The 15,462-nt window shown below is 41.1% G+C and overlaps 2 protein-coding genes and 2 non-coding genes across 4 annotated transcripts in view; 3 read left to right on the forward strand and 1 right to left on the reverse strand.

Annotated features, from left to right (window-relative positions):
* TRIM66 (tripartite motif containing 66) overlaps positions 1-9,564 on the reverse strand; it is a 49,750-nt gene extending 40,186 nt beyond the window's left edge. The window contains 1 exon segment of the mRNA XM_025038805.1: positions 904-9,564. The gene's annotated coding sequence lies outside the window, so the exon portion shown is untranslated.
* Positions 9,565-9,708: 144 nt separating this feature from the next.
* On the forward strand, positions 9,709-12,629 carry RPL27A (ribosomal protein L27a). Its single transcript, XM_006905618.3, has 5 exons — positions 9,709-9,802; positions 10,185-10,248; positions 10,662-10,737; positions 11,324-11,498; positions 12,457-12,629. Exons 1-5 carry the CDS (start codon positions 9,800-9,802, stop codon positions 12,583-12,585), a joined length of 447 nt encoding a protein of 148 aa, XP_006905680.1. The 5' UTR covers positions 9,709-9,799; the 3' UTR covers positions 12,586-12,629.
* LOC112469562 lies at positions 10,895-11,024 on the forward strand. Its single transcript, XR_003042680.1, has one exon. It is a non-coding gene; the product is annotated as a small nucleolar RNA SNORA3/SNORA45 family (small nucleolar RNA).
* On the forward strand, positions 12,223-12,351 carry LOC112469561. Its single transcript, XR_003042678.1, has one exon. It is a non-coding gene; the product is annotated as a small nucleolar RNA SNORA3/SNORA45 family (small nucleolar RNA).
* Positions 12,630-15,462: the final 2,833 nt, after the last annotated feature.

The raw sequence follows: 15,462 nt of genomic DNA on the forward strand, positions 1-15,462 counted from the left end.
AAAGGCCCTTAAAAATTACTTAAAATTTGCCACATTTGTAAATAGAATATTTGTAAGCTAAAATCAAAAGCTTAAGGAAAAACAAGTTTAAGTTATGTTTAAAAATCAGATATTAATTTAAAAAATCAAAGTAGACCATATCTTCTCCATGTTTCAAACACTTAACAGAGATTCAGAGAGCTCAAAATTCAGATCTAAAGACAATTGCAGTGTTATATTGCCTCAAAAAGAGCCTAGACTTGCTTTACAAATATTTTGCAAAATACTGTAGACAATAAAAAAAAAGATTGTTTCTAAATACTGTCAACTTATTTGACTTTCTTGCCTTCTAAGTTCATTCAACAGATATTCACTGCACCTCTATTACATGTCCTGCACTACAATGCTGAAATGAAGGGACCTGGTTCCTGTCTCCAAAGACTTCACAGTTCTCAAAGAGATTGTTTCCTAGGAAACACAACATTCAGAAGCAAGGCACAAGCTCCTCCCTGCTGGGCTGCAGCTTAGATGATGAATGGTTCACTAGTCTGTGTATCTGTTCAAAATCTGTTCCTGACCAACCCTGGGAGCCCAGCCCATCTCCCCCAGCCTCAGAACTTTAGTGAGCCAGGGCACGTCCTCTCCACCTGGGTGTCGGCCAAACCTTGGATCAAAACCTTTCCGGGGTTCTTAGTCTGCCACCAATTTAAGGAAATCCCAAACAGAAAAAGTCCCAGCTTACAAAACATAGGCATCAAGAGGATTTGCTTTGTTTCACAGATTCCCCAGAGTTGCTTTCAGCAATGAATATCCCTTGGGCATTTAAATTCTGATTTTTTATACACCTGAAATTCAATTCCTATGAAACAGGAAAAGAGACTTGTTATATAGAAGGAGATAAACCTGTGATGCTTTTGTACTTACCATCTGGGACAGTCCCATGAGCTTTGATAACCTGTCTATTGGATCAAGCCCTGGAAGCAGTCCTTATAGAGGAAATGCTGGCAGGGTAGGAGCCGGGCACCCACACATTGCAGGGCCTGAAGGCACAATGACCAAGTCATTATTATGGCCTTCATCTGTCCATTCCTGTGTTTCTGGTCAACTAGCGGCAGCCTCACAAAGCTCACGCCCATATCTATGCCTATGCCTATGCCTGGTGCTGGGCCTTTTCTGCTGACATCTCAGGCAGAAAGCAGCATTTAGAGTGAGCAAGCTCCATTCCTTATAAGTGAAGCACAAAGAGTGATTTATTTTGGGGGGGAGGGGAATGTTCCTGGATAGGACAGAGAGGACTCACACCAAGGCCTCAGAAGTCCAGGCCATGTTCCTCCCCTGAACTGGAGCTTATGCCGAACAGCAGGGCACAGCCTCAACCTCTCTTTTGGCCCCAAAGAGAGAATCCAGCATCTCTGCTATGGAAAAACAAAGCCTGGAGGCACCTGCTAGGTTGTGTTTCTCACAGGGCTTGTTTGCCTTTAAAAGTGTCCCAGAGTTACCTGTGCCTCTCTTTATCAGTGGACAAGCTTGACCTAAAATTTCATTTTGGACAAAAGAAGGAAATTATTAAATGCCAAGTTCATTCCAGGTGCTTTATATACTTCATCTCAATCCTCACAACTACCCTTAGACATAAGGATTACGTATTCCTGCAAATTAAATAAAAACATGAAGGACAGGCTGAGGAAACTGAGGCTCAGAAAGGTTGGGTAATTGCACAAAGACAGACGGTAAATAGCAGAGTTCAAATTCAAATTCAAACCCAGGTCAGTCTGATTCAAAACTCCACCCTTTTAACTACTGAAATGTTTCTTAAGGTGAGGTCCACACAAATATTTTCATGAGTTCCCTCCAATAATTTTTTTTAATTCGTGTTTCATTCTGGTAAGGGTTTTTCGAAGAATAAATGTTCTGGATCATCTACATACCCACAAAGATAAGATTTTTTTTTTTAGGGGCAGTGTTAAGAGTTCAGGATCTAGTTCTCACCAAGCAGTATTACTTTGTCTTATGCTAATGAGAAGAGAAAGAAGCAGAGTTGATATGTAAAGGATGCATTCTTGCCACATGAAGTATAAATGACATTGCAGCACAAAATATTTCACAGTATGTACTTGGAATAGACAAAGGAGGTAGGGAAACTGAGTCATCATTATTGTGGGATAAGTTTGCCACACTTAGCCACAATATGGAATACTACTACATTTAAGTTAGAGTGGCAATGTAATTTAGCAATATATCTACAAATGAAGTTAGTATTGTTAACTTAGTTTTTTTTATAGTTTGTAAACTATATAAGAACAAAAGGAGTGTACCTAGTTTTATATTTGTACTTACTGAAGAAACAAAACAAAAATCATTAATTTAGACCTGGAGCTGTATAATTATGCAAATTTGAGAGAAAACTTTCGCTTCCGTCCACACACTTTAAGAGCCAAGCTCATTAAGGACAACGGTGATGGGACTGGGAGAGGGGAGGCTGCTTGGGGGCCAGGTAAGATGCCACTAAGTAATGGATGGATGATGGACTTTTGCCTCTAATTCATTTCGAGGATCCAAGGGCAGTTATTTCCCACAGAGCAACATAGTAGTCTCAGTGGAGGTGAGGGCAGTCTCTCTTAGAAAGTTTAAATGGCTGAGTTTACTTTGCTAGAGTGAGAATATCAAACTTTTTGGTCTTAGAACTCCTGTATGTTTTTAAATTATTGAAGACCCTAAAGAGATTTTGTTTGTCTGATGGATCTATTGCTATTTACCATATTATAAATAAAAACAGATAATTTTAAAATATTAATTCTTTAAAAAACAATAAATCTATTACATGTCAACATGAATACCATACTTTTTAGGAAAAATTAACTATTTTCAAAAAAGGTAAATTTAGCGAGAAGAGTGACATTGTCTTTCCTTTTTGCAAACTTCCTTAATAGAAGACAGCTGGATTCCCATACCTGCTTTGTGGTCAATCTGTTACATGTTGTTTTGTTTATAGTATATGAAGAAAAACTAGCCTCACACAGTTATATATTTGGAAAAGATAGGAGTGTTTCAATAGCCTTATCAGATAATTGTGGATATACTTCCTTGATATTCAACAAAATTCAACAAGGGGTAGTTTCTTAAAGGTGAGTTGTAATGTGAAATCTAAAACTACATCAATAAACTTTTCTTATTCTGTTATATTAAATTCCACTGGCCTATCTTGCACTTTGAACTGCTCTCTTACCCAAGCATAATTTTATAACACAAGCATTGGTCATCTGGAAAATATTGGTTCAATAACTTATAGAGATGCTCCAAATATTGACACATTTCATTATACAATATCCAAAAATATCACTCTTAAATATCACCTCTAATCTCATGGAAAATTCTTTAACTATTAGGATGTTGTCAAACTCATAGAGGCAGCTATAACTTTACTTCTAATTTTTGCCTGAAAACTCAAATTTTATCATTGGCAGCAAATACTATCAGTTTTTTCCTTGAAATGACAGGTTTACATCATTTTTGAGAAAATATATGCCAGATCCCCAAGCCTGAATAACTACAGTTTGTCTGTCAGTTGTTCTTTCAAGTGAAACTGGTGTTCTACAGCGGGGAAAAAAAAAAACTAGTTCAGCTTCCAACTCAAATAACATAAGTAGCAGAAGTGTTTTTTGTATATTTCCAATTTCTTTATACAGAATATTAAAAGGACATGTATTAAAGGATTTAGATTTAATAAAGTATTTACTGCTTTATCATGGACATTAAGTGAAATTGGTTTTTTGTTCTGTTTTGTTTTTTACTGCAAATGCCTAACAGTGTGCAATGATTTGTACTAGCAGTTTTACACACCATCTTTGGCTTTTGCTTTGGCACCATCAGTGCAAATGTCAACCCAGTGAAAGGGGCAAACAACATCTTAGTATTATTATGCAGTGTTTTGACCTTCTGGACCCCTTGAAAGAGTCTCTAGGAACCCCACAGGTCTATAGATCACACTTGGAGAACCGATGCATTAAACTTTGAATAACAATTCTGGGAATTCAGGGAGGTGGCACGGTTTTCCAACACCAGTGGGTACTACACAGTAAAAATATAAAGAAGAAAGCATTTCATTCCTGTCTTAGAAGAGCAATCGAAGTAACTCTGTGAGTATAAAGATTAAATTAAAGGCACGGCCAAGCAATGAGTCTCTGATTTGAGGATAAGGGGAGAAGATCCAATGATTTATTTTCTATCCCCTTCTTCTGGCTGATTTTCACCATAACTTAGCTCTTTCCACTCCTTCCTATCTCCCTTGACCTAGGAAAATGGAGAGGATAGAGTTTGGCAGAATGCCTTAAGCTGGGGGTAGCAAATTAAATATCAACAGAGGTCAGGTTATACAAATAGTGCTCCACCTAAAAGCATGTGGGTCAGTGTTGCCAAACCTTACTTTTTCAAAACACCAGAAATCCAGATTTTTATTTAAATGTTAAAACACTGGAAACTAATTAAATTCAAAAACATAGGAAAACATCATGAATCAAGCAAAATATACCAGCAATCAGTTTATGACTTCTGCTTTAAGTCACAGAGAAACCTGGACTAAATGAAACATCAAGTTTGGAAGGACACAAAAGCTCACATACAAGATCAGCTTGATCATAAACCATCTCCTTTTAACATTCCACACTTGGGGATCTGAAAGAAGGGAAATCTTTACCAGGTTTCTGTAACTTTTCCAAGGAATGACAGAACAAGTCATTCCATTGACACACTGGAAGTAAGAACTTCAAAGATTGTTTGCATGGGTAGTACAGAACAATTTATCATTAAAATGTACTCCTTTTAGGGAGAAAATGAAAGAGATAAACACTAGGTAATGAGAGAGCACCCATTCTATGCTAGATTGTGTTAAATGTGATGTATTATTTATTTGTTTACTGTCTGTTTTAGACACAGTCCTAAGGCAGGACTTTGTCTTTCTTGTTCACCTTTGTATCTGTCCCTCGCTGCCTGGCACATATATATCGTGCCTGAACATAGCACACACTCAATATATATTTCTAAAATGAATGAATGACTCTCAATCATTTTTCATTATACGGACAAGAAAACTTAGATTTAAAGAGAATATGTTATTTGTTCAATATCACTCAGCTAGTAAAAACAGAGTTAGGAAATGAACCCAAGTTTCCGTGTCCTTTCCACTTTTATCATCTGAAATTAAATTAAAACCCAAATATTTCAGCCCTTCTTTGTTCTGCTATTGGATAAACTGCCCTCAAAGATCCTACAATTCCTCTCTTCACATTTTGCTATTCTGAGTTTAATGGAAGCAGGGTTTTCCATCCTAGCTTCTGATAAAGTTTCTAGGAATGCACTTGTTATGGAGCACGATGAGATTTTTTTTTTTTAAATCTATGCAACATAGAAAGAAAAGACTCTTAGAAATTCCTAATCCTCAAGCTTGTGCTGAAGAAAACCCTGAGATCCTATAAATTTTCCCCTAGATGTCATATATTGCCATATATCAAAAACTACTGATAAAACAAAAACCTGAGCTTGGTGTAGTTGAAATTGAAAACTATACATGTCACTGATGCATAAATCAGTACAGTTCATTTGGAAAAAATATATAGCAACGTAAAATAAATAATAAAAATGTTCATGCCCTATAGTCGAGCAATCTCATGCCTATAAATTTATCCTGGACAAATTATTCAATACAAGAAAAAAACTAATAGCAAAGAACATAATAAGAACCAAAGAAATGAAAATAAGATACCTGAAGATAAATAATTTACCTGAAGATAAAGTACTCTTCAGCTATTAAAAATAATCATCACTGGAATAATACACAACAGTAAAAAAGAATGAAACTGCCATTTGTGACAACACGGATGGATTTAGAGGGTCTCATGCCAAGTGAAATAAGTCAGGCAGAAAAAGACAAACCCTGTATACTATGTCTACCAGCTTTGAAGATTGTTGAGAGCTAAAAGGTAATATTCAAACACAAAAACAGCATTGTATGGTATTATGATTTGAGATTTTTATACTTATATATTTTTCAAATTTTTCTTTAATGTTTTACTACTTATCTATTAAGTAATTTTTAAAAAATTCTTTCTGAAGTAAATTCAAATTTCAAAGTTTTTTCTCTAATTCTTACTTAGAACAGAAATCTGGCTCTTCCCATCTTAAATCAACAATCCTCTACTTGAAAAAGAAAAACAACATAATATTTCCAAATGTCCAAATCTAAAGATGAAGAGCCAGAAAACAAGGCTGGATCCGTTCACACTATTGTTGCTGTCTGAAGGACTGCTGATGAACTCAGGAACCCCAAAGAAGAGAGGAGAGGAAGCACCAGGGCCCTCTTCAGAGTGGCAGTGTATTCACAAGGCCACCTGGAGAGAGGCCTGGGGTAGCAAAAATGTCATCACCACCTTTACTTGCCTTGCCACGCTGCTTCCTGACATCATTCCCTTCTGTTCATTTCACAAGTTTATTTTCTGAGGCCCAGACTCTCTGAGGAAGCCCATTTAGCCTGAGATGTCACAATGCCATGCTCTACTTCAGAAGAGATGTCACAGAGAAGGAGGCTTCTCAGGGGTTACATCCAGGGTCATTCCCTCTGTGTCTGACATGGAAAGACAGGTAGCTTAATGCCTAATGTCTGGCTGCTACTCAACTTTGCAGGTATAGAACTCACTTTTGTTTGCTCTCTCAGAGCTGGTCAATATAAGGAAACTGACTCACACTGACAAACCCATATTAGCCTCATGTTGAAGCTACTGATTGCCTTGTGAAGGGGAGGGAGCTGGCTATAAACCAGAACCAGTCGACCACCCAGAGCACTCCCTAACCTGGAGACTATCAATAAGAATGTTAGGTGAGCAAAGAACCCAACAGAGTCCTGATCCACTCAGGGAGGCCTCCCATTTTGCTGGGTGTCCTGACAGACAGGATGTAGCTCCTCTACGAGCCAAGGAACCTGACAAAACTATCCAGCATCAACGTGCCATCACCCAGAACCCTCCATCCAACCCCCTGGACAGTATTGGTCCTTGCTCTAGGCCCTAGTTATAGGGTACCTGACAGTTCCCTTTCATTCCTAAAGTTTTGTCTAGCTTACCTCCATTCAGACCATCATCCCAGGGTAATTTCCAGGTAGCTCAGCTTATGGCTTGTACACTTACTGGCCAGTTTTGATGTCAAATAAAAGATGATCTCTTCTTAGACCTTGCCCCCCATCCTCAAGGTTCCTCTTTCTGCTGGTCACAGGCAGTATATGTTTAAGGACTGAAAGAGTGATGAAGACTACCATGCTGTGAGGTAAGAGAGGGAGTGGTCACTGAGGTAAGAACAGGGTATCTAGAGAGAGAAGACTAAAGGCTAGGCCCTGGCTCTCTATCTTAGGAGCTCTATAGCCTCTGGCAAGTCATTCGACCTTATGTGCCTCAATTTTCTCAGTCAAAAAATGGGGCTGGTAGTGTTGACTTCTAAGGCAGACGCATTTTGTAAACTGCAAGGTATATCTGGCTATTTTCACTGTGGCCTGGAGTGGTAAGATGCTCAGTCTTGAGTGCCCATCAAGACTTTGGAAAGCAGATTATAAAGTGGGCTTTAAAGGTTGAGAAAGATTCAGGATATCTGGTCAGGAAGATGAGCACTCCAAGCTTGAGAAATGACACAAGCACATGCAATAAGGCAGGAGAGATATACCAAGTTTGGCTGAAGTAAAAAGCTTCTCTAGGGAAAAAGCTGAGGTAGGGATGGAAAGGCAAGTGGGCTGTATTCTGTTGGTAATAGGGAGATAGTGAACTTTTGATCAAGTGAAAGAATGAAAGTCATGTTTTAGGAAGATTAACTTAGCAGAGGTAAGATGGATGGAGAGATTGAAGGAAGGTTACAATGTAGGCAGGGTGATCACAGGAGGGTGTGAAACTCAAGAGATATTAAGTGGGCCTTAATGAAGTCAATGGCAACAGGGCTTAAAAGAAGAAAGCAGATTTGACAGATAGATATAGAATAAAAGGATATGGTGACACTGCATTAGAGGAAAAGAAAGCTTGGGGACAGTTTTCAGGTGTCTCTTACATCGCTGAGGTGGACATGAGTGCTACGCACCAAGATATAAAATAAAGAAGGCACCAATGAGCAGGGAAGATTGAAGTCTTTACACGTGTTTATCTAGTTTGTCTATAGAATGTCCAAGGGATACTAGCCACAAATTAAGTGACTACATGAGTGTGGAGTTCAGCAATAGAGATGTGCATTGAAGCCATCCAAGATGAGTTCACCCAAAATGACTATGTACTGTGAAAAGAGGGGCAAGACAGGAGGCTTAAGAACACCAACATTTAAAGTGTGGTGAAAATTAGAACCTGAAAACTGAGATAGCCAGAAAGATAGGAGGAAAGTGATTTTTCTCTAAAAAAAGAAGTCAGAGGGGTAACATACAACAGAGAGAACAAGTGGTATGAGGAATAGGAAGAGTCCATTCAATTTGGTGTTTGTTTAATTGATGATGACTTAGGTAAAAGCAATTTCATTGAAATAGTGGGGCTGAGAGCTAGACTGAGGTGGTTAAAACTACGAATGGGAAGTGAGCAAACAGACAGCATTCATAGACTACACTTCTGGAGAAAAGGGTAAAGGAGCATGGGTGGTAGATGAGACAGTCATGGAGAATTTAGGATAGTTTAGCTAAAATATATTTTAGCTGAAGAAACAGAAAATACATACAAACACAGAGTAATTGAGGGAGTGGGATCTTGAACACTGGTTGAGACAGTAAACTCTGGTTGAGATTTAAGACACGAGGGTTGCCTCTTCCACTATTAGGGAAGAAAGAGAGGTGAATGAGGGTAAGTGCATTCATTTAATCATTTGTTGAACATGTACTATATGCCAGGAACTGGGAGTGCACGGATAAAAGAAAATTCTATCCCTTAAGTAATTTGGTCTAGTAGGAAAGACAAACAATTATCTAGGAGCTATGTACTAGATTTTGCGGTGGCACGATGGAGTAAATAAGCAACTACAGCTGAACGGGTCAGAGAAGTTTCATGAGACGCTTGTAATGGGTCTAGGTTGAGCAGGGGTTCTCTGGTCCAGGACAGGAAGGCGTCACAGTCGTGTCGAATTGAGTTCAGGTGAAAATTTAAATGTGTCGGTTAGAAAATGTACAAGGTCTGGATAAAATGGACACTAAAGCAACCAGGAGCACAGCAGGTTCAAACTGAGTACGCCTCGATGATAGCACAAAGGCAACGGAAAAAAGAAGAGCCATCGCCCGTTCAGGAGTGTGGGTGAGCAAGGTCCCACAGGGTGGTAGAGACATCCAGGGAAGGACTTCAAAGGGAGCACAGCGAGACAACGGGTGGGCACCCTAAGGGTCAAACAGTACCTCGTAGGTCCTCACCGCGGCCGGGGCACAAGCAAGCGACCGCTACCGCTCGGACCGAGTTAACCCATAAGAAGAGTAAGACGCGTGGGGCCGCTCTGGGCTGGGACATTTGATGAGGAAGTGAGAGATACGATGGCCTAGGAGGGTTCCTGAGCCATGGCGCAAAAAGACCCGGCCCACAGCGCCCCAAGTCCCAGATTCTGAGACAGCTCTAGCTGCAGGGAAGGAACTCCGCTGTCAAATCCAAGACGGCCCAGGAACTGCGAGAATAACCTGCAGGAAAAGGAAGCAACAAGCCGCAGCCGCGCGAGACCCGAGACGAGCCCGAGGCCAGGCCTCCCAGGCCGGAAGTGACGACAGTTGGCACCGCCCCCATGTCTCATACCTCGCGAGACTTCGCAAAGGCCTCCCTCTTTCGTCTTGGCAGCGGACATGGTAGGTTATTCGTTTCGTGCTTCTTCTGCGTTGCTGGCGCAGGCCGCGAGCTCTACTTGCCTTGCACCGCAGCCACGTACCATCCACCTTAGTCCAATCTTCTGAGCCGCGTATGGCGGGCTGCAGGGTGGGGGATCGGTGTGGGCCCGGAAGCCTGGGGCCGCGTGTTCGGCCCAGGGTTCGGATCTCTGAAATGCGCGGGCCCAGGCACCGCCCTGATGAGGCCTCACAGCTCCGGGCCAGTCTGTAACTCAGCTTTGCTGAATGCGCCACAAAGCAGATCCTTGATCTTCAGGCCCACGGACCCCTCACGATCTGGCAAGCTTCGCTCCCTGCCCCCAATTCCGTTAGCCCTTATTACCAAGCTCCTTTTTCCACACAGCCATCCAGACTGAGGAAGACCCGGAAACTTCGGGGCCACGTGAGCCACGGCCATGGCCGCATCGGTAAGTGCTGGTTCCCATCATGGTCAGCTTGGGCTCTCCCTGTTTGGTGCTTGGATAGTCAAGAGGTAGGTGGCTTGCAAGAGGGTTATCAATAGCTTTGTGCATTCGAGTCAAATTGAAGCTGACCTTTAGCTGTTGATCTTTTGTTTTTGAGAATTCTCTAGTGCTCTAATCATAATTTCACAAAAGTTGGACGGGGTGAAAATTGGGACACAGTATTGAATTTGTCGAAGGTGGTAATGTTAGAAAAAAGATGTTTAAGCTGGAGTCTTGAAGGAATAGTAATGCTGAAAGAGGTGTTGTAGACGGGTAACAGCATAAGCAAAGGCAGAGAGGTATGGGGAAATGCTTTTGCTAAAAGTATTGAGGGGTAATGAAGACTGTGTAAGCCATGTAGCTTTGTATTCCTGCAGGCAAACACCGGAAGCACCCAGGAGGCCGAGGTAATGCTGGTGGCATGCATCACCACAGGATCAACTTTGACAAATAGTGAGTTTCTTGGACTGCTTTTACCGACATTGTTTTGGAGTTGGGGGCAGAGGGCTGGCTCAGAACATCTGTAGTGGAAAGCAAGCCCCTTAACACTCAGAAATCTTGCCTATTGTTTTTCCGAGTTAACACTTGATGTGAACTGAGAAAATCTGTCATCGAGGCTAGAGTCACGCTTGGGTATCAACTATTGCCTTAGTGTGCTAGAGCTCTCGAAAAGTAACTACTGACCTTATTCACTGACTATGGCCCCCATGGCATAGTCAGTCACCAGGTTCGTAACATGCATCATCTGATTGACCTATACAACTGTTAGACCTGAATTGTAGTTTTGGCACTGGTTCTGACTTCCTTGATGGCTTAATCTGGTTGCATGAAGTAAGGCTAGTCTTTTTCTTGTGAAAGCTTTTGGTGGGCTTTTTAGAAGGATTTGTTATATTCAACAGATGAATGGAGTACCTGTTATGTCACTGTTCTAAACCAGTAAAGAAATCACAAATTTGGTGGGGTGGGGGGTAGACTATAAAGATAAACATAGCTTCTTAATTGGAGTGAGGTTATAAAAGTGGTTGCTTTCTCTTCCCAGTCACCCAGGTTACTTTGGGAAAGTTGGTATGAGGCATTACCACTTAAAGAGGAACCAGAGCTTCTGCCCAACTGTCAACCTTGATAAACTGTGGACCTTGGTCAGTGAGCAGACGCTGGTAAATGCTGCCAAAAACAAGACAGGAGCTGCTCCTATCATTGATGTGGTGCGATCGGTGAGTGAATATTTTTTTTGCCTTTGTATGGGTTCTTAAATCTCAAAATTCTGAGTAATATATAATTTATTTGATCTCCCACCTAGAGTCTATACCAAGTTACCTACTAGATAGTTCCACCTTTTGGTAGAATTTCCAGAGGTAATTCACTGACCAAAATTGAACTCCAGTTCAGTTGAAGAGTAATCTTTTTTCTTTCTTTCAGGTATTTCATTTTCACTTGAATGTTTTTCCAATCAGTAATCTCATTCCTACTGTTAGTGCCCTGATTTGTACAGGTTTGCATTTCTCACCTGAAATATTGGCAGTATCTTAGCCCAACTGGTTCTGGTCTATTTTACACAAGCCTACATGAGGCACAGCTTTTGGACCCTTTGTGTTCCTTATAGAATAAAATCCTAATGTGTTTGATTGTTACTTAAGGCCTAACCTTATCTGATGAGGACCACCCCAACCCCACCAAAAAGAAAACTACACAAGCATTTTTGTATATCATTTGGAGTTCTGCCCTTTGTGTCAGTCTTAGCCCTCCCATGGGTATAGATGTAGTCAACCCTGAGGGAGCCACACAGCCATCAGTTAAGTTCAAAATTCTTCCCAGCCTGTTTAATACCCCTTGGGCAGGTTTGATGGTCAAGACTTATTGGAACATTGCTGGGAATGTGATTTCCCTTTTCTGCTTATTAGATGGGTAATTGAGTGAGGGAAAGGGGTTTGTGCTTTGCCCGAGACTAGAGTCACATCCTGACAGTTCTTGTCCTGGTGTGCTAGAGTTCTCGGAGAGAATCTGCTGGTCTTGATTCACTGGCGAGGGCAATCAGTGCCCCCGGTAGTGCCCAGGTCAGAAACATTCCCTTCTCGGCTCCTAGATGGAGTGGGTTGGCAGGTATGTTTCCTCATACTCATCAAGGAGTTGGTCCCTGCCATGCTGTATTATAAACTCTTTTCTCTGTTCTAGGGCTACTACAAAGTTCTGGGGAAGGGAAAGCTCCCAAAGCAACCTGTCATCGTGAAGGCCAAATTCTTCAGCAGAAGAGCTGAGGAGAAGATTAAGGGTGTTGGGGGGGCCTGTGTCTTGGTAGCTTGAAACCACATGGAGGAAAGTTCATTAAATGTTCACAAGTGTTTTTCTCTTCTGGTCTGAGTGTAGTTCTTTGGCACCTCTACCTCCCTACCTGTATGTCAGAAACTGACCTAACTAACAGGTTCTAGGAGTAAGAGTATGCGGGCCTGGCCTCCTGCCAGCTCCCTTCAGAAGAAAGTGCAAAAGATAGCACCAACACTTAGAGACCTTGGCTGGTTACCTAACAGTGAATCTCTTCATGTGGAAAGTAGTAATGTTGGTGACAGGAATACATACATATAAAATAGCTGGAAAATCTGTTTGCATTGTATACACTGAATTTACAGTGAGTGGAATGATGTGCCCATAAATGTTCCATGGGTCTCAAAAGAGGAAAACTCAGTTTTGGTGGGGAATAGTCTTTACAGGAATTTGATGGGTAATGTTCTAAAGAGGGGACAGTGATAGGATAGAGGCAGTTCTTCTGGACTTAATTCCTGAACCTAAGGGTTTTCCACCTGGCTCCCTCATCTTGGACTAAACCATTCTGGTCATTACCAAAATCTTGAAATGGGGCCCAGCAATCTGAATTTAAAATGCACCGGGGCTTTTACGTATTAAAGTGGTCTGGATCCTAGATAGCAACTGTCAGGATTTATGGGTCCTTGTACATAGGAGTTAAGATTACTATTAGCATTTCATAATGTTTTTTCTTTTAACCACCTAGAGCACCTGGTATTCCTAGGTGGTTTCCCATCTAAGTACTAACCAGGCTCGATCCTGCTTCCGAGATCAGACAAGATTGGGCATGTTCAGGGTGACATGGCCCTAGACCATAATGTATTTCTTTGAACAATTTTTCTTCTAGTCTTAAATGTAGCTAGTAGAGAAATTTGGCCAGAAATGAATCAGTTTTTCTAGGGTCTGCATCTGCAATAAATGACCAATGCTTGTATACAGATAGTACCCTCATAGATGTCAGGAGTTATAATTTGCTACAGTTTTTATAGTTCTGCCAAAGGTTTTGATTTTTTTTCCCACCAAAAATAACGCAGTCTAGAACTCTGGCCAAAGAAATGGTTAAGATGGCATTTAAAACTCAGCTACTAGGTTAGTTTGGTGGTGAAGTATTTCCTTAGTGCTCTATGGAACAAAGCTGTTGACAACCATTAGAGGATGTTGAGGGCCGACAAATATAAGGAAGCACAGGGCAAGAGACTTGATTTAAATAATGGGAGTTAAAAGGGGTCAGGAAGGCTTTACTTAGTTGGACAAACATTTGGATTTGCATCTCCCTTCATGTGCTGAGTGAGAAAGGTAAAGTAAAGGGTTTCCCTTAGTGTCTTAGAGGACTTAATATGGAAGCTAAGGCCATGGATCTAAATGAGTGGTCAGTAGTTAATAAAGAATTACGAGACTTAACATTTGTGTCCTAGCAGACACTAAAGGAAGGAAAATGTAATCTTGCAGGGAAGATTCATACAGGATTTGGACTTTAGATCTAATCCTAACAGCTATAAGACTTAGGCTTAGTCCAATTTTCTCATTAAAACTTAGGTGAAGGCACCTACTTGATCGTATGAATTAAGTAAAATGGAAAGCATTTAAGACTTTTTGACTCTTAGTAACCATACGTAAGTGTGAGCTGTTACAGCAGACAAGTCATCCTTGGTGTGATTCAGTTAATGGGAAAGTGGTTCAAGCACAGGGAAGAGAAAAAACATGATTTAGGAAATCAATGTGGAAAGCTTATGCAAGTGACGTTAAGTGGGAGATGAGCCTGGAGAGCCTCTGTAGTTTATGGACTGGGTGAGGCTGGAGGCAGGTTCAAAACATGGGAATGCGAACAAAAGGAGTAGGATTCAAAAGACAACATGACTTGGTGACTTAACCTAATTGGGGTGGGGCTAATTGCAAAATAGGCCTGGAAGGGTGGAGTTTAGGAGTAAGAAAAAAATCACTAGTACCTTAGTGTCAGCTTCTGCCCCTGGTATTAGTTGGCATCTTGTGGTGGTAACTATCCAGAAACAGAATGGGGTTGGATAGAATAATATCCCAATCCTACATGGAGGGTGCAGATGAACATGCTAAATGTATAAGCCTCCAGTACAGCTAATCTAAATATGATGCCCCAGACACTATGCCACCCCATTTCCTGACCTGGGAAAGGCAGCTTCTGATCTATTTGGAGCTGCCTCGTTACAGCTTGGTCACTCAACAGTATCGACAGCTAACACCTGGATTCTGATTCCTCTCCAAGTAGTAATGCTGCCCAAGAAGCTGGGGTGATTGGTGAAAAGCCAAATTCATGTCCCAAATAAGTGAAAAAGACAGACCTATAGTGACCACTTGGCTTGCTTTACGGAACCGAAGGCAAACCTTTAATTTTCTTATTTTATATTTCAGTTGAGAGTAAAAGGTGCCATAACTGATATATAAAATACAGTCATAGCCAACGCAAGGAAACAACGTTCGTGAGGCTGCCAAGCTTTTATTAACGTGTCCTGTAGACACGGAACTTCATAATGCCACTGTTCAGTGGCCAGTAAGTGCACAGGGTTAATGCCGTCCTCCCATATAGGAAGAGCAGAGCTTTATCAGATGCTCCTCTAACTCCGTGGTCTCTGAAAATGAAATGGTTATCACCTAGCGCATTAGGATGACAGCTAAATTTTCTATAAGCTGAAATTGCTAAGGACATTTCTGGCTTGATATAAACATGTCATATTTGTTACAATTTATGGGATGGCTGCCACATTTTGCAAAATCAGCTATGTCGGATTTAAGTTTTCAAATATTTGTATTCGATGGCTAGCCCAAGAGTGAAGTCAGCCCCGGGACGAAAACAAACCTGAAGCGCGCACCGCCGGCGGGAGATATACAGCGTCTGCCTACACTAGA

Source organism: Pteropus alecto, unplaced genomic scaffold (assembly GCF_000325575.1).
Source record: "Pteropus alecto unplaced genomic scaffold, ASM32557v1 scaffold461, whole genome shotgun sequence".
In the NCBI taxonomy this organism is placed as follows: Eukaryota; Metazoa; Chordata; class Mammalia; order Chiroptera; family Pteropodidae; genus Pteropus; species Pteropus alecto.

Bases quoted from the DNA above. Each gene is read 5' to 3' on its own strand.
- RPL27A (XM_006905618.3), top strand. The intron at 10,249-10,661 runs GTAAGTGCTGGT...GTATTCCTGCAG, and splicing joins CCACGGCCATGGCCGCATCG to GCAAACACCGGAAGCACCCA. The intron at 10,738-11,323 runs GTGAGTTTCTTG...TTCTCTTCCCAG, and splicing joins AGGATCAACTTTGACAAATA to TCACCCAGGTTACTTTGGGA.